At 47.8% G+C, this 23,952-nt stretch overlaps 1 protein-coding gene across 2 annotated transcripts in view; it reads left to right on the forward strand.

Annotated features, from left to right (window-relative positions):
- Positions 1-23,952, forward strand: part of anne (polyamine-transporting ATPase anne boleyn) — a 150,069-nt gene that overhangs the window by 68,604 nt on the left and 57,513 nt on the right. For both annotated transcript variants that reach the window (XR_008609144.1, XM_050195521.2), the window contains exons 2-3: positions 18,120-18,196; positions 22,999-23,166. Coding sequence is in view for 1 of the 2 variants with exons in the window: in XM_050195521.2 (XP_050051478.1) it covers positions 18,120-18,196; positions 22,999-23,166 (245 nt within the window). In the remaining variant the exon portion in view is untranslated. The remainder of the gene's footprint in view (positions 1-18,119; positions 18,197-22,998; positions 23,167-23,952) is intronic.

A 23,952-nucleotide genomic window follows, 5' to 3' on the forward strand; every position in this document is an offset into this window, starting at 1 on the left:
GTTTCCAGCCGAAATTCAGGCAGATCAAGGGTCAGTATTCCCGAGCGCACTGACTTCCACATTCTTGCAAAAGTGCGGGGTAAAGTTAATACACAGTTCTGTCTATCACCCTCAGTCAAACAGTGTAGAGAGGTGGCATTCGGTGCTTAAGCGAGTTTTGCGTGCGCTCTGTTACGAGCATAAGGAGGACTGGGAGAACTGTCTGCCGGCAACTTTGTTTGCTTTGCGAACGGTTCCACATGAAGCAACAGGGTTCTCACCAGCAGAACTAGTGTATGGGAGTAGTGTATTCTCAGTGGACACTCCGTTCTCCACTGAGAATGTTAAGAGAGATGTGGGAGGAAAGAGGTGAGAGTCCAACAGTGGTTGAATACGTGCTAAATTTGCTGGAACGGCTAAGCGCAACCCAAGAACTAGTCGGAAAGAACATGGGAGTAGCTCAAAAGAACGCCAAATTCTATTACGACAAGAATGCGAGGCTTCGTACGTTTAACGCCGGAGACCAGGTAATGATCCTCAAACCTTCAAGAAAGAACAAGCTTGAAGTTCACTGGGACGGGCCCGTTAAAGTGTTGCACAAACTTTCAGACACTAACTATGCTTTGAGAATGCCCGGTCGCAGGAAGGAAGTGAGGATATATCACTGTAATTTGATGAAGCCGGCTTGACGATGAAAGCGGAAAAGTGTAGGTTTGGTTGTTCGCAGGTTACTTATCTGGGCCATGTTGTCGGTCAGGGCATGAGACGGCCGGCGGAGCTGAAAATAGCTACGATTGGAGGATTTTCTCAGCCGCGCACGAAAATGGACCTTCGTTCATTTTTGGGACTTGTGGGGTACTATCAACGGTACATTCCGAATTACTCGCAAATGGCAAGTCCATTAACAGACGCCCTCCGAAAGGGAGCACCGAGTAACGTACACTGGGATAAGGACAAAGAGAACGCTTTCCAAAGTTTGAAAACGCTATTGGTTTCTCGCCCTGTGCTTCGCGCGCCAGACTACACAAAGGAATTCATAGTTCAGTGCGACGCAAGCGACAGAGGTATGGGCGTGGTACTTAGTCAGGTCGGCGACGATAACGAGGAGCATCCTATCCTCTATGCCAGCCGTAAACTAAATGTAAGAGAGGAAGCCTACAGCGCTTCAGAGAAGGAATGTGCTTGTTTAGTTTGGGCCGCACAGAAGTTGTCGTGTTACTTGTACGGAGCGAAGTTCACCTTCGAGACCGACCACTGTCCTCTGACGTGGCTCAATCAAATGTCACACAAAAATGGCCGCTTGCTCCGATGGAGCCTCACTCTCCAAGAGTACAACTTCTCCGTTAAATATAAGAAGGGAAAGTTGCATAGCAATGCGGATGGTTTGAGCAGGCTAATTTGAATTCTGCGTTTGAGGGTCCCGCCTAAATTTTAGGGTTACTAGTGCTAATTTTATTAAGCGAAGAAGATCCCCTCTCATTTAGCAGGATTCCGATTCCTTCCATGATTGCTGAATTCGTCAGCAGGAATTTGCTTCAGAAATTGGCATAGCGAAATGCAGCATTTTTTTGTTTCTGCACTTCTGTTGTTGTTGTTTTTTTTTTTTTTTTTTTGAAGCCTAGCGAGTCTAAAGTGGGAGCCAATGCACGTCATCACGGCGCAGAGCCGTGTTGTGGGGCTCATTTTGCAGTTGCCTGTCCTTGTTGGATGTTTTGGGGCAGTGACATCAATACACAAGTGGTCGCTGCGAGCCAAGACATCAATCCCCCCCTGACCACCTGCCGTTCTCTTCCTGCCTAGCGGTTGTCAGCGCTAGACAGTCGAGATTTTTCGGGCCATGGAGGCGCTGTTAAGAATGGCGAGCTGCAAGGAAAAATTGCCACCCAATTACGACTGGGGGACAAGGCGCGCATCCCCCACTCTCCGTCGCTGCAGCAAGACTGCGTTCGAAGAAGCGGGCTTTGTGCTGAAAACCGCCCCCATACACCAGCCCCATCGCCGTTGTGACGAAACGGGTTCGACGGACGAACTATTGTACCCGAGGTCCCCAGTGCGAACCTGATTTCGCTACGCATGAGCAAGCCGCGGCGGGACAACGAGCTACCCAGGATGTCTCCGAGCTTCCCGGAACGACTCCCCTCGGTCGTCGGCTCCAGTCCTTCACACCTGTGTGTTTGCGTGTGTGTGTGCGTCAACCTTGTCGCGGGAGGCGGCTAGTTTTGCGATGACGAAACGAACATTCGCTGCCTTGTATCGCCGAAGGACCGAGCGTTTAAAAACGGCTGTTTGGCGGAGGCTCGACACACTTCTCTCGTGCAGTCAGGTTGGACTGACACACTTTCTCTTGAGCAGTCATGTTGGACTGACACTCTTTTTCTTAAGCAGTCATGTTAGACTGATTTAATTTCTGTAAATAAACCCATTTTCCTCGTTCTCGATGAGAAGCAGTTCTTCCCTTCATCAACGTCCTCAGCGTGTTTAAGTTGGACGACGGCATGGGCCAGCTACCTTCGAATTCATGCCGGACTCCAATCTTGGCAACGGATCTCGAGCGATGGGATTGAGCCCCCAATCCTGACAGTGGAAACGAAAGTATGCGCATTACCTATAGCCCTAAATTGACGCGTTTCATTCCGTGAGCACTGTACGTGATCGTCATGTTTACCGTGAAGCGCTGGCGGCGACATTTCTGCATGAAGGCAGGCTTTCCGGTAGAAACGCTGCCTCTTACTTGGGCCGACCTTCCGTTGTTGTTTCGCACTTTTGTTATTTCAATCTGCGAAGATTTAACACAAGACGTATGCGCTGTCGGCGTATCGTCGCATTTGTTTGTGGGCTGCCGTTTTCCAAATTCCGGGGAATAACTTTTTTTTTTTTTTTGAAGAACGCGAGACAAGGTATGATCAACTTTAATGATAGACTAACAACTTTAGTGCCGTATACAATATGCGTTGTTCGGTTTGATTTTCTCGGCCGCTTACTCCTACGCCGACACGCCGAGACCAGATTTTCTGCGACACGGAGCTCCTAACGCTGTTGCGTTAAACATGGCTTGTGCGTGCGTTCTTTTTTTCGCGTTTCGCGGCGGAAGCCATGCACACAACATGTGGTTGTCGCTTGTACTCTGTCATTTATTGCTCTGTTTTTTTTTTTTTCAGTTTTTTTTCAGTCTGTTCGTGTAGCAGCTTTATCTGCTACGTGTTTTCCTGGCGACGGCCTCTTTTTACACGTGTCTACGGTACACGAGTCCTTCAGCGGCTTTTTTTTTGTATTTCTTTTTCTGCAGCTATTATCTTTTTTGGCAACCATTAGTTTAGCGTTTTTGGAAAGCTACTCATGCAGCAGCCGTTCGTTTTTGGAAAGTTTGTTAGCATCTGCAGGCCTCTAAAGAGGCGCTATTCGAGCAGTTATCTTTCTTAAGTGACAATTGCGTGATCTTGCGTTTAAAGCTGGTACCAACGGTCCCCGATAGTTAGCTGTCTTTGTCACTTTTCTTTCTTTCGTTTAGCTATTCAGTAGAAGCGTGGTGTGTAAACATACCGAAGTAAATATTTATACTGTAAATAAATGCGTCTGCGTTTGATATTTCATACCTGCTATTCTTATTCGATTCGTATTCTCCCTCCCCCCCCCCCCCCCCAAGAAAAAAAATGATAGTCGCCCAACTACAGAAATAAACCAACTGCGGTTCGATTTTGCATATATATATATATATATATATATATATATATATATATATATATATAATATATGAAAGGCAACTGAATGGGGGTCGCATACCTAGTGCACTGTGATTAACGTGATGAATGTATACCCGATGAGCACCACATCACCGCGTGCACGTTTATTGGAGTGTTGTGTTCGTCCAAAGATTTAAATGTAACATAATGGCAACGCAAATCGTTATAGTCGAAACGAATCACGGCGAATTTTGCCAATTGTTCAATTGGTTAACGTTAATCCGGACGCCGCACGAGGTCGCGGGATCGAATCCCGGCCACGGCGGCCGCATTTCCATGGGGGCTAAATGCGAAAACACCTGTGTACTTTGATTTAGGTGCACGTTAAAGAACCCCAGGTAGTCAAAATTTCCGGAGTCCTCCGCTACGGCGTGCCTCATAATCAGAAAGTGGTTTTGGCACGTAGAACCCCATAATTTAATCCGGACGCCGTGTTATCGTAGGCTGCCTGAGGCGAGCGTCCTTACTTAACGACTGGAGACTATTGCGCAGAAGTGATCGCCTCCGAGCATTAGTTAGGTCGCTCAGAAACCGGTTGCGTTTGCACAGCAGACACGTGCTTCTCCTGAGGCAAAATAATTCGCGAGTCTCCACTTCATTTGCATCTACCTTCGTTCCGCATACTGCAACAAATGTTGCTACGCGTAACATTCGAACAGAAACAAGTATTCGACATCTTCGAATAGAGGATTCTCTAAGCGAATACGTGTCGAACATCGGGGCTGTTCCATTCGTATTCGAAAATTCGGATGTTCGCACACCTCTGTATATAAGCTTAAAGCAACATTGACTGCCGGAGTTCTCGCACGGTATAAACTTGTACACGACGACTACATACGTTACGTATAACAAGTACTCAAGCACTGAAATACATTGCTGTACCAGTTCCATGTTTCAGCACCGTGAAAAGATCCAGTAGGGAAAGCTGTTAGCGGGAAAGGCAATTAATTTCGCTGCACAGGTTGAGTCCGCAGTTGAGTCCGGAAGGATTGAAACATTGTTGTATGTTCTTCATGCAACTAAATATGTCTGACTGTTTGAAAAAAAAAAAAGGAAAATTTGGCCGCTTGTAACGCTTTGGAGAGTACTTGCTTTCATTAAGGAATGCTTAGCAAAGGCCGTACTTCATCCACACACGCACACACACCGCATGCACATCGGCCATTATGTCTTCCTGGATTTTCACCGTACTTAATCTCTGTAGCTGCTCTTTCAGGACGCCGTTCGTTAAACACACTTGTAACGCCCTGGAGCGTTTGTATATGTGAGTAAATCACTGCAAAGGCGGTAATGAACTTACTCACTTCGAACTTTGCCTACTCGTAACCCATTAGTTTGCCCCATATTCCCGCGAAATATAAACAACGCGACTCATTTAGCCCATCGGGCGCACCTGCACTGTAAGTAGACTAACACTCCTAAGGGTGCTTTCTGTCCCACACCCTCACAAACGTTAAAGGTGGGAATGTTAAGGGTGTAAAGTGGTTTACCATGCGCTCCGTGCCATCGTGGAACGCACGAAAATGGTGAGGTTCAGTATTTGCAAAGCGCGTAATACAGAAACGTAGCACTCGGAACAAAAGAATGCAATATGGTTTTGCATGTAACAGGTAACCGATGCCAGGAGGCTTTTTTTTTTTTTTTTTGAAGATTCGGCGATATCGGCGATGACTATTATTTTTCTTCAAATGTCCGCACCAATATATATTGGCATATGTTCGACGTTTATCATTGTATCAAATTTTTTGCCGCCAAAATTCAATATTGCGGTATATGTGAGACTAAATATACTGTTGCTGCGCGTTCAGCAGATAGTAAAGGTTGCACAAAAAAGATAAAATGCCGAGGGGGGGGGGGGGGGGGGGAGTCATTTTTTGCGAGACGTATTAAAATATATTTATGAAACTGACGCATTTTGATCCTCCTGTTCAAAAGCGAAGCTTGTCTCTTTTTCTTTATTATTTTTTTTTTTGGCCGGGGCGCGCTGCAAGGTATTAAATTAGTTTTATTTCTGTTTTCAAAATTCTGTAAGGAAGGCTTGAAAACTGAGCAACTATAGATATCTAAAAGAAAATTAGACTCCCTTCAGGTCGGAAGGTTGTGCAATCGCATTAGCCGCATTGTCCAACTTGTATCAGTTGAGCTTTTTTTTTTTTTTTCACGTTGAAAGAAAGGCGTACGCTGCAAAAAAGAAGGAAAAAGAAAGCTTGATTTCAATGTATGGAAGAATTTTACTATCTCATAAAAATTTCGTCGACGTCAGATAAGTCTGGGAACTGTTGCGTTCCCCAGGGTAGCGGACCCCACCGCTGCCGATCAGTTCTTGCGACGCCTGTTTATCGAAGCTCGGCCGACGGTACTGTTGGGTAGCGTGGCGTTGTCGGCGGGCTACAGGCATCCGATGGACCATGACGACCTAGCAGGGACGAGACGATGGCTAGTGCGAAACTTGCACGGTTTCTTCAATGGTTGGTGAACGATGAGATGAAGAGAATGAAGCCAAAAAGTACATTGCGGGGCCCCTTAAATAGGCCCACTAATATTGAAGGCGGGATCTTGCTCGCATCAACGTCACGTGACATGCACCGAGTCCCAACGGTGCTTGGCGGCGGCACCCATTCACCCGGCAACCTTTCACGAGCCTGCCTCCGCAGGGGCAACCCACGGAGTCTTCATCGGGGATAGGCGGCGGAGCCCTTTTCTTTCTCGCGTCGTTGGTTCGCGCAGAGGGCGTCTGGTTGTGGGTAGGTGGCTGATCCATTGTCCCAGTTGACGTTGTAAGTCCTCGTCGTGGCTTGGTCCTTTCTTCTAGGCGACGATGGTTCGCGGAAGTTCTCCTGTAGAGCTTGACAGTTCGAGGAAAGGGTCCCCCTAAAGTCGCACACGCACAAAGGGGCCTGCAAGCACTGCGGTGTGCCAGCCAGACCGGCAACGCCTCAAGATAACCAAAACAAATTGGGAATTCGCCCTTCGTTTCGATGAGGCATGGTAGTCGAGCATCCTTTTTGCACGGGGTGCTACACGCTAACCTTAACAGAAACCGCCATGGGTGTCCTTATCTAAGCACGCTCAGTAAACTGCCTCGCAGGCAGGCATTCCTTTTCTTTGACCTTTGATAAGCTGCACGCATTTTTGTGCGATACCGCGGTTGCTAATCTTGTCGGGGTGTCCTTATAGTTGATCGGAATTTTGTCTCGGCGTCCATAGCAGCATATTCTATTATCGTTTGTGAGCCAGTACAGTGTTTTTCCTCTGACTGTGCGCAAATATTGTTCCTTCGTGACGCCAGTTGTTTTTTTTTTTGTTGTTGTTACCTTTATTTTTCTTTATTTTTTATAAACTAGAATCGAGTGTCAAAGGGGAAAGAAGGTGTACGTGTGTGAAGTGCGGGAAGCCGGTCACGTGGTAGAAGCATGTACAGGGTGTCCCAGTTGTCTTGCACCAAGATATAAAAATATGCAAATGACACGTAACTGGACAGAACCAAGGTAATGTTGTTTGCCGTCACTTGGAGATACTCTGATTATATTTTGCGTTTCGCCTAATTACATAATTAGTCTTAATTAACTAATCAACTTCTCAAATTTTGTAATTATATGAAAAGGCTCAACGAGAAAATTGTAGGGCAACGTGAAAAACTCCCGATACGGCTTTCTGTTGCTCGATACGTGCTATTTAAGAGTGTTTTTCCGAGCGTGAAAGAAGCTCGCGAATACACGCAAAGTGCCCCGAGCGGCCGGTCTTACGGCAAACTCCCAGTGTTAGTTCTAGTAAAGATAAATACTCAAGAAAGTCTATGAGAAAATGACGCCACGGTAGCTCAATTGGTAAGAGCATCGCACGCGTGATATGAAGACGTGGCTTCGTGCCCTTACTGCGGTCATTTGCTTTCACCCACTTTCATTTTGATTAATTTATTATTTGTTTAATTCAATCACTAAGTACAAGCAATTTCTCCTATGCTGTCTTTGTTGTCTGTTTGTTTGCTTCTTATGATAGGACTAATAAATATCGGACCCCTCTGTTTCCTTTCTTCTCGTTCATTATATATAGCCACGCGGCACAGATCATCGTTTGGATTCGGCCTTGGCCGCGAATGTAGCCAAAGTGGTCGCGGAACCCATCACGGTATACCAGACCGATCACGAATAAGTTGTCACTACCATTACTCTAGTGCGTGCCTCCTTCAGCAGTTGTAGTGGTGGTTTTCGACAACTTCACTGTACACATCCACTTTCGCATGGCCGAGATGGCGAGTCAGTTCTCTTGAGCTCGGGTTTCGTGCACCCTGTCGTAGCACAACGCGCCAACGGAGCACCGCGAAGCCACTCCCGATTGGAACATTCCATTCGCGCGGACACGTGGCCCAATCACGATGGCACCCCTTGCATTACTTTGTCGTCCTCGTCTTCGCGTACCTGATTGGACCCCGCAAACGCATACGAGATCGAAATCAACATGGTACGCACGGATGCTACGTTCTCGTTGTCTTTACTCCACCTCTCCACCGGTGGTCATGTTGGCACTTCTTTTTAGGCTCCCATTGTCGACGATCTTCCAGTGAGCTTGAGCTAAAAGCCAGAGCCGTTATCCGGGCACTCAAACGAGAACATCCGGGTAAGTTGCGAGAACAAAACGACATCCCCCCCCCCCCCCCTTTATACCGGACTGCATTACATATGCTAGTTATTACCAAACAAGTTTTTTAAAATATACTGCTTCCGAGTTCTTCTTAATGTGTGTTCACAATATCACTCAAGCTGCAACTTTTAATACGCTGAAGTTTTATTTGTCATTTCCAATAGCGACGTTCAAAAGGCAGGTACAGGACATGGGAAATGCTACCATCCCCAACCAGTCTGCTTTGCCGGTTGCCATTTCATGCTTATATCTACTGTCGATTACGGGAGAGGCAGCAATTTTCGATCGCCGACTTATCTTCCATTTTCAGTTCGCGCGGAAGTGTTGCATTTAAGAACTTCGCAACAATGGTGTCTGTATCTCTTGTTCGTACCGTCCCGGTCGTGGCGATAGCTCAGTTCCATGCTCGCACGTTTCGCTGACGTTCGCGTAGTGCACGAGCCGCGACGCGGATAACACTTTTCGCTGGGCGGGCCGCGCCATATGGGCGTGGCCTGGCACTTTAATATAAGCCCACGCTCGACGGTACGTGGCCGAGTCTAACGACGTCTGAGAACGTTGGAGTCGAGCGCGTCTATGCGTTGAGTAAGTTAACAGAGAGTTTCAGATTAAGGGGACGCAAGCGTTTGGGGACCCCCTAATCTAATACGCTAACTCTCCTGGTAATCGCGCGCGACCGGTGCCACTCCGGCGTAGCACGATAGCCAAGCGTATCGTTCTGCCCGCGGTCTAATTGATGTCATATTTCACCTATACCACGTTGCTACGTGCTATATGACGACGACTGCAGGGAACGGCCAAGCTCGGGATTCCGCCAGTCATAGTTATCCCGCGCAAGCATATAGTGCATGGCTGCGTACGAAATGTCAGCGGCCGGTGGTTCCGGAGACGGGCCAGCCTTCGTGAAAAAGGTTTCATCGGGTAAGTTCACGTGTTTTGGTAGTCGCTGTACACTACCTATAGGTGCTTCTTTTTTAGAGCGCAGCTCTCGGGCGCCGGTTCCTGTGTTGAGCGTCGGCGTCCCTTGGCGTAAACGCGCGAACGCGCTCGACGTGCCACTGCTCGCGCGTTCGTCGTCGTCTTCTATTACAGCGAAAGCTTTGCTGCCCGCGAACTTGTGATTTCGCCGTGGCGGTGCTCCGAGGAGACACATGACGTCACAACGCGCGCCTCGCCGCGGATATTTCTCTCTCGCTCGCTCCCTTGTCACTACTGCGCATGCGCCGCTAGTAGCACCGAGCCACAAGTGTTCCGCCCCCGCCGCTTGGTATGACGTCACAACGCGTTCCTCGTCGTTGCGCTCGCCTCCGCTCGCTTCGCCAGCTGCGTCGCATGCCTACTAACATGTCGGGGAATTGAAAAGGAGAGCTCGCGTGCGCCGCAACCACAGTTGAGGCGGCAGTATGGACGGCGACAATTCTGATAAGCAGGAGGAGGCCTGGAATCGACATCGGAACGAGATGAAGAGGAAACGAATCGCCCAGGAAACGGACGAACAGCGCGCCGAACGACTGGCTAAACGCCGCAACATAGCTAGACAACCGGACTAACCTGGATTTGCAATGAAGATTAACCACGGCTAACCATGCTATGCCATAGCTTTCGCTACGTATATCCTGGCATAGCCGAGCTAAGCCACTGCCAATTTTTTGGGGTTGGCTATCTCGAAAGTGATGCTACAGCCTTAGAATTCCTGCCAAGCAGGCATGACTTCCCTACTCTATATATATATATATATATATATATATATATATATATATATATATATATGCCAATTTTGAGCAGCTGGGGTTCTTTAACGTGCACGTAAATCTAAGTACATGGCTGTTTTCGCATTTTGTCGCCATCTAAGTGTAGGAGTTCATTACTCCTCGGATTTATTGCAACACGTACCCTAGAATAATAAGAACGTTAATTACCTAACTTATAGTAATTATCGTTGTTCGTCAGTTTTTATTCTTTAGTTTGCTGCTAAAATCAGCCTACTCACATACCTATATGGAAAAACTGGTGCGAATTCCCTTTTAAGTAAAATGACTCTTTTATTTTTAAGAGATAAGCTGTCTCGCATGAAAAGAAAAAGGAAACACCCAGTATATTCTGCTGAGACGCCTTGTACAACGAGGACAAGGATACAAGGACATATTGCCTCCAATCATTTCAAAATTAACTACGAAGAGATTACGTAACACGTTCATCCCACGGATATTATGTTCGATACACGTGGAACTGTATGAAAGCGTTTTAATCAGATTTTTGCCACCAGCTTTCGAGAAAATTGACGCTAATTTGAAATGACCGTTGTGTCGTCACATACAAGCAAAAGCAACCACGAAGTGCGTTTCGAATAATGTGAATTGACACAAAAATACAGGATGCAGCGTCAACATTCTAAGCCGCTACAGGATGTTGCCTCTTAATATACATTCGTTTGTGCAAATAAAAGTACTTTATGATTATATTGCGCTTAGTGTTACACTGACGATTTTAAGTGAAGAACAGGACGTGGACGTACGTAGCGTCAGTGTAACACTTAGTGCAATATAATCATGAACGTTCGCAAACTAGCCCCCTTCATTGCATTACTAAAAGTACTTTTTTTCTTCTTCCTTTCTCATTTCAAACGTCGCGAGATAGTTACTTTGTCTAGGTATAATTTTGTTTATTGTGTCTAAAAAGGGCATTTGAACAAACAATTTGTTTTTAACGTTTTTAACTTGCGAGCAGTAATACCAGTCAGTACTAAGGACCGATTTGAAAAGCGGTTATGTATCTGAGCTGTCTTTGGGTATCAGGTGCATATACCTTGGTGGGGCATGTTCGGTCGTTTCTGAGGCTGTGTTCCAATGCTCACCGTGCAGACGAATAAGTTGACAATTACGTAGACGGCTGCCATCTTAAGTCTAATTCTAATTGTGACAAAGCCGGCAAAAAAGACAGCTTCGCAAAGACAAAAGCGTAGTCAAAGGCTACTTTGCTGTCGAAACAAGATGACGGCAGAGCAGAAGGCTTAGAAACTCGACGGGGTAGGTCGTCTGCTGACAGGTAAACGTAGTCGCGCTTTCCTATGCGCTTAATGCAAGCTGTGTTGTGTTTTTCGTAGGTTCTCAAACGCAAAGTGTTAAATACGGCGGTAACATCTACGTTTCCTATAGCTTCTTTTTTCTTGTCGACGCGAGGTGGCGTGACGTCGCAGAGGCCTCTTCCAGACGGTTCCAGATGCTTTCCATAACTCGGGCTTGGAGCTGTCGTCGTCGCTGTCAATACGAAAATGCCGCCCGACTAGCACTTTCTCGTGTTTCGCGGGCTTTCTTTCGGGCTTGGAAAATAAACTTTTATGTTGCACGTATTGAGGAACAGAAAGCTGGATCGGGAATATTTTAGGATGGTCGACACTTTACTCATTCACACTTTTGCGCTGAATATAATATTCGAGCAGTCGATAAATTAATAACTATAGCTGTGTAATTAGGCGAAATTGTCAATGGGTTTGTCGGTTCCCATTCACAGGAGGGCGATACATAGTGCAGACCGAGCCATCCACATAGAAGCACAAGGTTCTGGCGCTCGTCGTTGCGTTTCTTTCTATGCGAATGTCTCATTGAAGTGCGCCGTTACGTGTCTCTCTCATTCACCCGTGAATCTTTGGGAGGACAACTGTGTCATTTCGTTCCTCGTAAACATTGGACCGCGAGGGGCAGCAACGCCCGCAGCACCGCGCCTATACATAGCCGACGCGTATTCATTTGTCGGCTTATACACACGCACGCACACACGCACGCACACACCGCCGCTTCTGACCGGACGGCCGTAAAGAGCTTCGCCGCGTCGTGAACACTTGGAACGGAGTGAGCGGGCGACCCAGTATATGGCTCAACTGGGTCTTTTTTTTTTTTTTTTTTTTTTTTTTTTTTTTTGTGCGCACGCGACGACAGCTGCGTCATAAATCCTCGCAGCGACGACCGCCGCGGGCAGGCGCCCGTTGCGTCGTCCGTGCCAATAAGCGTCGATAACGGAAGACTTGGAGATTGACAGAGGAGCTTGAGAACGAGTTAAGGACCGCACAAAGTGCGATGGAACGAAGAATGCTAGTAGGCATAACCTTGAGAGACAGAAAGAGAGCGGTTTGGATCAGAGAACAAACGGGTATAGCCGATATTCTAATTGACTTTAAGAGAAAAAGAATGGCGCTGGGCAGGTCATGTAATGCGCAGGTTAGATAACCCTTGGACCATTAGGGCTACAGAATGGGTGCCAAGAGAAGGGAAGCGCAGTAGAGGAAGGCAGAAGACTAGGTGGTGCGATGAAATTAGGAAATTCGTCTGTTGGCGCTGGACAGGGGTAATTGGAGATTGCAGGGAGAGGCCTTCGTTCTGCAGTGGACATAAAATAGGCTGATTACGATTACGGAAGGCCGCACGCCGTTCCGAGCTGCGACTCCATGCGCGACGGCAGAATCTCCATATACGTTTCAGTGAAGCGAGGGGGGGGGGGGGGGGGCGCATAGCGCGAGACGTTTAAGTTACGGCGTGTAACCGAAACCGTTGCCGTTCGTTCGCCACGCGCGCACGGAAAGCGAAGGACGGCGATGATTCGGTTGCAGCTGCCACCAATAGTGGTCGCTTCTCGTGGTGGGCAGTCGGTCACGTGCGCCGCCTGTTTACGAATCGGCAGCGTTTTCCGTATTGCAGTAGCGAGAGGAAACGGGGGGAAATTATATATATATCGCACGTTTTTCAAAAAGTTGCCGTCGAGTTTCTTCTGTATGTTTGCAGAACAGCAAGAAACGTTCTCGCGCGCAATGTTTTTTTTTTTTTTTTTTTTTTCGGCATTCGCAGCGTTCGGTGTACCGCTGTCGGAAAAGCGGCGAAGGTCGTGCCGCTTTTGTTTTTGTCTCTAGGCTAGGGGAAAAAGAAAAGTTGCGGCAAGCATCAGCGTACGAACGTGTGTGTGGAAGTATCGAATACTCGGCTCGTAGTTCGCGGCGGAGAATTTCCGTGTTGTGACGTGCCGCGGGCGCAGGACACTTCGCGTGTGTATACCGAGTTCGCTGTGCACAATCCCCTCTCTCCCTTCCCCCCCATCTCTATCTCTTTCCCTTTCCCCCAGAGGGTGCTGGAGGCCATGGACTGGACAAACTTCCTTCGGTCGCAATGCCTGCACCTTTCCGCCAGAAAATAGTTTTAATTTTAGGTATCCTCTGCACAATGCTTAGTATGATATTTTCGACTACTCTCGTGCTTCTTTTCCTTTTTCATTTCATTTTCTTTTTATTTAGGTGAAGTTCCTGTATAGGCCTCTAAACCCTAGAAAAGATTAGTGACAAGCCTCAGAGCGCCCTAAATAATCTAATACAGTAGCTTTTCTACAGCCAATTTCTTTTTCGTGTCGCTACTGTCTGTGACGTCATGACACAGTGTGCAGCCACGTGGGAGTGGGACGTTGCGTCGTTTTGACACTCACTCCCGCTCTCGCCTCGTGTGCTGCTGCTCGTTGCGAGTGCCGATGTAGCAGCAACGCGGCCTCCCCCTGCTCGGTATTATATATTGGGATCCCCGCGAGGGAGTATCCTTAACGCGCAAGCCCATAATATATGAAACAAAGATCAGCTTTCTCCTGACGGCGAGCACATTTGTTGGAGTAGAATTCGGGATAGCAGTGGATCCGAGAAAGGTTATGACGCTTGGAGTTGCCTCCAGGCTGTTCTTCTTGTTTCTTGGAGAGGGATTTATTCGCTCATGGGCAGAGGGTCCGGTGTACGTGGTAGTTTTGCTGCGTCATTTTCTGATAGAAGCCGGTACGGTCCTTCACCGATCCTAGTGTCGGTTGACCCGAGGCTAGGTTGACGAATCATCGAGCGGCTCGGTGGGCAGCATAACGTGCGCTGCAAAGATATCTGAAGACACCGAAGCACTTACAAGTTCTGAATGCGAAAGCGTTAGTGTCCATTTGACCGCCGCTGAGCGGTGCTTCGAGTTATCCACTCCTCGCGTACAAGCGAGCGCGTTGAGACACTTGGCGCGTTTTGATTTGATCTTACCGAGGCGCACTTAGAACGAAGGCGAGAGCTTGCGCCGACGCGGAACGCGCGAATAACACAGGCTTCCGTGAGCGAGGATGACGTGGCGTCGCGGCGATGCCCTCTCCCCTCGCGCAACGCCTGACGCTCTACCGGTAGCAGCTGTTCCCCTTCGCCCGCTCTGCTCCGTCGAGGCGCTCTCGTGAGGTTGCGTTGCAGGCAGTGGCAATAAAGTTCCCAATAGGGGTTAAAAAAGTTTGGTGATATGGGAATTCTTCGCGTTTTTTTTTTCCTTTCCTTTTTTTTTTCTTTTCTACCATATATAGTTAGGACATTGGGCACGTTCGCGCGCGCCGTCCAGTTTTGGAGGCCCAAAAGTTTTGCGAGTTCGACGCCAGGTTCGCGATGCATTCTTGTGTTGTGAAATGGGTCTATAGTTCGAATTTAAATTTAATTGTCTGAAATTCAATGGAAGCACTTATTATGCACGTTCTCTTCGAGACCCGGCAGTACGGCACCTACGCACGAAGTTGCACCGCTCGTCACGTGTTCGTTACCGTCGTTGCAACGACGCTGCTGTTACGTTAGCTCTTACCGTTGCCCCTATTTCGCTGCACTGTTCCTTTCATTTATTCTGTGACAACTTGTGCTGTTGCTTCTATTTCTGTATGTACGTACTATTATAATGCACAGGTTGCGCGCTGAGCGGCATCTGGGTCGAGAACTTGACGCGAACGATGTGTCCGTGCGCGTGTGTGCAATGTCGTGTGCGTTGCCGCGGCAGGTGCTGCTCTCGTCTGCTGTAACGCTCCTCTTCTGTTTCCCACGTCGTAGACGCCAGGCGGTTGCCTTCAATTCACACATAGATTTCGCCTGCGTCTGGATTGCATTCGAAAGCGACAAACTAATTATAATAATAAGTTTGCGCCGTTTTGCCAGTGATTACTTAAGCGATTGGCTCCAGGACAATACCTCCGCTGTCGTAGGTAGCCGTGTCCAGGGAGCGCGGCGGCAACGGTCATGGCGCGACGTAAAAACCGTGAGGAACAATTGTCGTATATTTTCTTGTGGTTTTGTGCTTACTAGCTCTCTCTCTCTCTCTCTCACACACACACACACATACACGCGCACGCGCACGCGCGCGCGCGTATGACGTTCTGTCGCTGAGTACGTTGTTGAGGAACATCAATGCGGAACAAACTAAGCGATGTTCGCAAAACACTAACTAATGCCACTCAGTCGTACACACTTTACAAAAAATCCGCGGTTCCGCATATCCACGGCATATCGCATCGACTGAAAAAGATTGGCCAGCGGGCCAATGTAAAAGTTGATTTTTCCGCTCCCGATAACCTGCAATCTTCGTGCAGATTGACCAGTGCGTGTGCCCCAAAGAGCCTGCTTGCAAAAAGAGACATCAGTCAAAGTTCGTTGACTGTGCAAGAAATAATAGTTTATAATCTGCCGTTTGACTGTGGGTCCAACTGTGTTGGTCAGAGGCGACGGGAGCATCCCTACAATGTTATGGAAATGAGGGGTATTTTTGGGCGCCCGCTGTAGAAATTGCATGCGTAGTCAGGCAGACCTCACAAATACGGCTACGTGTAAACCGGGTCATACTGCATGCTCAATTGTCCGCAAAAATCGCGACCAGTTAACTCGAGAAATCATCGAAGCAGAATTAATTGACAGGCGTGGTGACGCCTGTGTGTCGAAACCGTCCATCGCCTTTTCCAGCAAGGTGCTCTCCTTCTTGCGTATATAGATAGGAATTTTCTGCGGGCGGCCCACACGTGACGTGTCCCAGACTCTGCCATATGTGGTCACTTTCGTCAAAATAAAACATTGTTCAGTAATGTGGAAAGTTGGGCTAGTAGGTGATTAATCATCACACCATGGTGGTGAAGCAGCGCACTGACAAGGACAAGGCGAAGACACGAGTGTCGTGTATCCTTGTGTGTCTTCGCCTTGTCCTTGTCAGTGCGCTGAGCTTCGCCACCATGGTGTGATGATAAAACACTGTTGCAAGTCTGCGCTGATGCGTCTCAGCCTCTTCTTTGGCCTCGTCTTGTGCAAAAAAAAAAAAAAAAAAAAAAAAAAAGCTGCATTCATGTTTTACCAATTTTTCCAAACAATCACCATAGCGAACTATTTTTTACCACCCCATTTCAAACGGTATGCCAATAAATCATCATCATCGTTATAGCACGGCAGTACTGTGGCCGGTACCTTCCCGAGCGATAGGCGCGATCGCGTGTGCTTGCTTTTAGTAAACTCGCTTCTGATAGCAGATCGTTCCCCCGCGCCACGTCTGTGTGCGCGAATGTATGTCGCGATTGTTTTCGTGTCGTTGGACGCGAGATGTACCGCATTGACGCGAATTTAACCGACTCACCGCATCACGTCCCGCTGTAAAGGTGTCCCTCACGTACCATACTGGCGTGTTGCCCCACGCCTGCGGCTCGATGAGCGAGTGAAAGCACGGAGGAAGCGACGCCAAGAGGCTAGCTTTGGCTCGCGAGGGTCTGTGACTGCCCGACGTTTGCCCGTCGTTGCGACCCCGGGGGTCCAAACAGACCTGGTAACTTTGCGCCACCGTGAACGGAAAAAGCAGAAAACGATCGCAGCAGACCTTAGCCTGACACTCGGGACATTTTAAATATAGCGCGTCTGTGTAGTGATTCGGAGGAAGGAGAAAAAAGGATGCTATTTTTTGCTACCCGTGGGTACAGTGCGCTAGAACCGTGAGGGAGCACGGCTCGGCATCAGTGAGATTGGGGAGAGAGGGGGAGAAAAGAGAGGTAAGGAGGGGAAAGAAAAGTAGGTTGCGGGAAGGGTCAGCTGTAGCAACATGTCGCGGCAGGACACCGCAACGAGTATGGGTGGCCGGGGGGGGGGCATCGGCTACAAGGCGGCGAGTCTGGCCGCAGCAGCAGATTCGCACATTTTTGCGTGGAAGAGTACTTACAAGCCAGAAGGCTGGGAACACGGGTGTTCGCCGATCGCTGGAAGAGATGGGAGGGTCGGGGGAGACCGCCAGTCACGTGGTGCGAATTTCCAATCGCCGATTGTGGGGAGGCGGCGCGTTGACGTAGAGGCGGCAGCTCGCGGATATCTCGCTCGACCTTCGAGGGGGACGCGAGTCTTCCTCCTCTCCGGAGCAAGCACGCAAGTAGCCATGAGGGCTTGGAACAAAAAGAGGCGCACCGCAGGGCAATCCACGCTCCCGGTGAAAGGTGGCGCGCTTTGACTCTGGATAGGAGCAAGGAGCAAGCGTGCCTCGCGGAGGACAGCGTGGCCATTCAAATCGCTCAGGGCAGTGTCCCCTATAGTCGCAACCTCTGGTGATTTGGGAAGGCAGTAGTCACAATAGCCCGGCTCTCGTTCCGGGAAAGTGTTCGCCAAAAGGGGGTTTGCAAATTTGGGCTCCGTGACGCGCGCATGTCGGCGACTGGCACGTGCTGCGGGGGCGACGACCACAGCACAGGAAAGGCTTTCTGCGCGCGTTTTTTTTTTTTTGCTTGCTTTGACCGAGTGTGCGCGAGGGAAGAAGAGCCAGCTCCTCGACGGTATACATTAAGCAGCTTCCATTTGCGAAAATGCGGCGTCAATCAATAGGTGAACGTCGCCGCACGTATTATGAGTTACCCTGCAAGTTTTTGCAGGGTGTTTTTCGCGTTCGGTCAGCGTTGGTGGCTTATAAACTAATTCTTTTTATTTATTTTTTTAATTTCTTGCAGTAAAATGCCGAAAGCAGGGACCACCACCCATGCGAGATGGCGTCGACTACGTCAACGCCGGGGAAGAAGACCAGATGGTGAGACGCCAGTTCATTTTATTTGCTATTGTTGTCGTTGTTGTGGTCGTCGTCGCCGTTGTTGTTCTTGTTGTTGTTAGCCAGTCTCGGTAAATGAGAAAATTTTCGAGCGACATCAAAAACTCTCGACATAGCTTTCTGTTGCTCAGCACGTGCTACATAAACGTATTTTTCCGAGCGTGAAAGAAGCCGCACGCGAAATTGCCGCGGGACTGGCCGCTCGAGGTACTTTGCGTGTAATCGCGGGCTTCTTTCACGCTCGGAAAAACTTTCATGTAGCACGTGTTGAGCAACAGAACGCTGTATCGGGTGTTTTTCACGTCGCTCGACAAATTTATCGTTGACGCTTTTCATCTAATTATATTATTTGAGAAGTTGACTAATTAATTAATACGAATTACCTAATTAGACGGAATGAAAAAAAATAATTTGAGTACCTCCAAGCGACGGCAAACATTACCTTGGGTCTGTTCCAGCTACGTGGCATTCGCATATCTTTAAACTCTGGCAAAAGTTAGCTGGGTCACCCTGTGTGTGTGTGTGTGTGTGGCGCATTGAGAGGAAGCGCCGTCGTCCCTGATAAGCGATAGGCTCGACACAGGGTTTGTAGCGATGCAATACGATAGCGCACGAGCGCAGTCACGTGGTTTTAGTTCATACTTGGAGAGCTTTCTTTAAGCGCAGAAGAAAAAAATAGCCACGTAGCATGTACGTTTCTGAAAAAAAAAAAAAAAATGATCGGTCGTTTCTGAACCCCCTATTTGCACTTACCATGACCATCACTCACCATGACCCCATCCCCTCTCCACGAAATGTAGGCCTTTGGTAACCTACAGTTATGTAGAACCTCTGGGAAGCATAGATGATAGCTGCCATGTCACACGCTCTAACGCTTGTATAAGGATTTTCTTTCTTTTTCTTTTTTTACAAAGGCTGTGTTGGGTTCAGCCACAGTGTACACTGTAGTTCAACCGCATTTAACTTCGCGCAGAGTTTCCATAGCGTACCACCAATTTTCGCTAAATTTGACCTCGGTGGCTTTCATGGTCTTGCCATGGCAGCGGGCTCAATTCTTGCCCACTCGTTTGACAAAGGTCTTGCAAAGTGCTTGCATATGCACTCCCCCACCCAGACACCCCGCTCACACACCACGCGGCCGTACAAAAGAACCCAAAACGAGCGCAAAAGAGTGTAAATAGCCAACATTGCGTCCCCCAACGCTTGGGTGCGACCTGCGCCCCATAACCTAAATATCTCTAATAACAACAACAACGTTTGTGTATCGTTTTTGGATGCAGAGGGGGCTTTGACCAGCCGGTCAAAATTAATCCCGGCCACGGCGGCAGCATTTCGGGGGGGGGGGGGGGGGGGGCGAAATGCGAAAACACCCGTGTACTTCGATTAGGTGCACGTTAAAGGACCCCAGGTGGTCCAAATTTCCGGAGTCCCCCACTACGGCGTGCCTCATAATCAGAAAGTGGTTTTGGCACGTAAAACCCCTTAATTAAATTTTTTTTTAATGTCTTTTGACCCTCGTTCGCGCACGCGCTCCGGGGACATAACTGATCGCGTCTGAGCTGTACAGCTGCCGTGCTATCAGTGGTGGTCAGGTATACGGCTCTAATTCTCGCCGCCGCCGGCTGCAGCTGCGCGGAGAGTTCGCGTCGCGGTTTTCGGATCGACCGCCGCGCGGAGAAATTTTTTTTCGCACCGGCTGCGCGTCGACCTGGGGCCGCGGTGTGGCTGTGCTGACTGACCGGTGGCAGAAACCGAAGGGGCCAGCAGGAGTGGGCGACGTGTATGTGTCGGTTGCGAAATGTAGCGTTGACCGCAACATTTCTTTTTTTTTTTTTCTGGACGCCGTTAAATATCGGCGTTATTGTCGAATTCGCCGTCGTTGGTCAACTTGTGTCCCCGTTTACAGAGTGGCAAGAAAAGTGCTCGCGAGCGTGCTCGAAAGAAAAAAAAAAGACCTGGACGATAGCCTCTTCACAGGGGGAAAAAAATTGTTCTAGGACAATGGTCCAAATGGGTTTCGGCACTCTAGGCCTTACGGACTCGTCTTTCTTTTTAACCTTTTATTCCCTTCACCCCTTTTTCCCAGCACAGGATAGACAGCCGGTACTTCACTGGCTAATCTCCTCGTCTTTCCTTCCCTTTTGTCTATTTCTCGCTCTCTCCGTCTCTTGTGAACGCCAACGTGGCGGAGTTGTGCAATGTAGTGTAATTTGCCCACGTCGGCCACTATTCATGACGCTGTTAAATGGCGACATGTTTCCATTTTGAGCGAGACAGTTAGAGCCTAGCCGCTTGCAAGCCAGTGAAATCGGGGAAAAAAACGAATTTGACGATATATATGGCCGGAATTTGTGTCGAACAGCAGCTGCGGTTGGCTCACGTAATGTCTCTAGATATTCTCAGTTTTTTTTTCTTTTAATTTGTATCTCAGAACCCTATGCTCACAAAGCACTCAAAGCCCCCCTTCCTCCCACTTTCCGGTTCCGCCAGTGTTAGGAAAGTGCTGGGCAATTTACCGCGTGAATGGTTTCCAGTGGCGCGGAACCAGAGAATGCCCTTCCCTGTCTACGCCCCTAGCGGTTGGTTTCGATTATCATTTGCGCGGTATGGTGTGGTGGACCTGCACTCTATAAAAGGTGCAAAATGTATGGTGCCGTACGATGGCTGCAGTTCCTTGTCGGGCGGTACTGTGATGCAGCTCGTAATGAACGCAACTATACATCCCTGCAAAAGTGAAAGAACATATCTGAAAGTGGTTACGCTGCAGAATACAACCCCAGAAGCGCGCTTTTCACGCTGCAGTGAGGCCACGTGCAAACCACAGTGGTGGCGGAATCTGGGATGCCCCTTCACCGAGGAAAGTGCGTGTGTTGTCATGCCCATAGAGTTTGAGCCTACCCGGCACAAATTCTATTAGTGTGACGAACAGGCTGCACCTTCCATCAGTGCCGACATATATAACTCGCAAAAGGTGTGCGACGCCATTTGTAGTGTTATAAGAAGCTCTCCTAACATGAAACTCTTTAAAAGCAGAGGGGAACTGTTAGCATCAGAGGTTTCCTGTTAATGATGATTGCTTGCAGCACCTGATAGCAAATAGTAGGTGGAGGTTTGTCAATGTAAGCATTCGCTTTTCTTTCATTCAGGATGTCTCAGAAAATGCATTTGAATTTCCTTAAATAGAGGGAGGTTGCACTAATTAAGTGATTTCCTAAGGATTGATTTTACCATATCGGCATACATCTTAAAACGACTTGAAGTCCCAGCTAAAAAAGTAATCATGAAGCAAGTGAGACCGCCACTTGATAAGGAGCCTGCTTCATACTCACTGGACCAGTGAGGCTCAAGCAGACACGGCACTTTAATAAGCGTTCTGTGTCACATTGGCTGGAATTCATCATCGTCTCCCTGGTGTCTCCAGTTACCCGTCTTGTGCCACCTTACATCATTGTATTCCGGCAAACTTCCTAACTTCATCACTTCACCTAGTTTTATGCCATCCTCAATGGTTCTACAACTCTAATAGAGAGCCGGTTCTCTTCTATATGCGTCATATTTCTCACTCAATTCCATTTCTTCCTCCTAATGTCATCTAAAATATTAGTTACCCCCATTTGCTAATCCACCCTTTTGTTTTTGTGTCTGCTAATGTTACACCTATCATTTTTTGTTCCATTGCTCCTTGCACAGTCCTTAAGTTATTCTTAAGCATCCTTGCTAACCTCCAGGTTTGTGCCCCGTGTGTTGTTAACTTATTACCAGTAAGATGTAATGATTGTGCACTTTTCTTTTGAAGGACAGTGGTAAGCTGACAGTCATTATTTGTAATGGCTGCCGTATGTGCTCCAACCCGTTTTTATTTTTCTATAAATCTTCTTTTGCGTGATCAGTGTCCCTGTGACTAAGTGGCCTGGGTAAGCGTACTCCTGCACGGATTCTATAAGCTGCCTGCCAATCACGAATTTTCATTCTTTTGTCAAGCTCTTGGACAATACTGTAGTATCATGTGTTTTAGTCTCCAGATCTATTTTAATATTTTGGGGGCTAAAATTCTCAGTGATTTGTTTATAGTCACCTCCATCACTTTTGAACAGGACAATGTGATCTGCAAACCGCTAGCCACTTTGATGCTCCCCAAATTCATTACCTTGTAAAAATTAACACCATCAACTTCTTGCATTTCTAGCTCCTCGGATGATGCACTTCGAGTCTTCCACTGGAATCAGTCGTCTGGCTCTCTCGTTTAAAAATTCATCTTAATTTGCACTATAGGTGGTGTCCTAATCTGCATCCCAGGAGTCGTGCCCTCTGTATTAAAAATGCAGATCTTAAAGGCTGTGCTTTTGCTGGTTGCATGAGGCAGAAGTAATTGCGGTAGACGGAAACGCGGCTTAGATGATGAGTTTAGGACACCACCTGTTAGTTGTCCAATTACTACTCCAAGTCATATTCAAATTTTCGTCTTGGTGGTGGTAACAACCCTAAGAAAATCATTTAACCATCGCATCTTCCCTATATTTAATTAAATGTAATGCATTATCTGGAACACCCTGTATGTGCCCTAAATTATGTGCAGCTACACCCTACAGATTGCAGAGAAAGAGAGAAGGAAGGCTCTTTTCAATAAACCACAGCGCAGAAAAGGAATGGCATTGTAATAGACTAGATACATTATGCCGGCCCTGAGCCTGCCGTGGCATCCCTCAAAGCTCAGTCATTGATTTGTGTTGTAACATAACTTTTGTGTAAACCGTGCCTTGTTTCGTGTCTCTGTCCCCTTGCAGGAGGTGTTTGGGTACCGGCCCGACGGCTGTCGCACCCTGGCCACCTGGTGCGGCATGCTGGTGACGGTGGGCTTGCTGCGGCTTTTATTCCACTGGCACCCTGCTTGGTGGCTTTACTGCACCCACCGGCGCTGCCCGCTCCAACAGGCCACCACAGTGTTGCTTGTGGTGGGTTCTGGCTTGTGTCGCTGTCAGAGGCCCACAGATTTCAAACACTTTTCTTTTTCTTTCCTTTACACAATCACTCTTGTACTAGAGTGAAGCTTGCCGTAAGTTGTATGAAAATGTAAAGTATTACTCCTGAGGCTTTATGTGCCTTTCTTTTATGCGGAAATGTAAAAATTGGCTTTCTGATCATCGCATAAACTTAAAAGCCTTGCTTTTTGTTCCAGCATAGTAGACTGATAGGCCACATGACTGGAAGTTTCTTGGGGCCACAGGCTCATTGCTGTTATGGTGCATGGAAAACCATGTATATAATGTTTCAGTCATCTGAAGACAAGGGAAAGAAAAGAATAAGGGGTATTTAGATTTCAACAGTGTACGGAATGAGGGAAAGAATCTGAGGTTGATGTGTGAAGTGCAGGAAAGCACCTAAAGCTTAATTGGCCTGTGGATGAGGCAGAAGAGGGATGCAGTAGTTCGTGGCAGCTTCACCGAGGCAGGTGAAACAATTCCATCACATTTAACACCAAGTAAAAAAATTACAAATAAAAAGCAAGCAACAGTGCTCTGATATGTACGTACACGTTTATCATAGGACACTAAATCACAAACTTTTTTTTTTTTTTTACATTCAACTGCTCCGTGATTTCATGCCTTATGCTTTTGGCATACGCAGCTGTTCCGGTGTAGATTCAATGAATAAGGCATTTCATAACTTGCAAGGCAATTCCACAAGAAGTTGTATCTCATAAAAGCAGGCATGATCCACTGATTAATTGTCACTATTTT

The sequence above is a fragment of the Dermacentor andersoni genome, chromosome 3, assembly GCF_023375885.2.
Source record: "Dermacentor andersoni chromosome 3, qqDerAnde1_hic_scaffold, whole genome shotgun sequence".
Taxonomy (NCBI): domain Eukaryota; kingdom Metazoa; phylum Arthropoda; class Arachnida; order Ixodida; family Ixodidae; genus Dermacentor; species Dermacentor andersoni.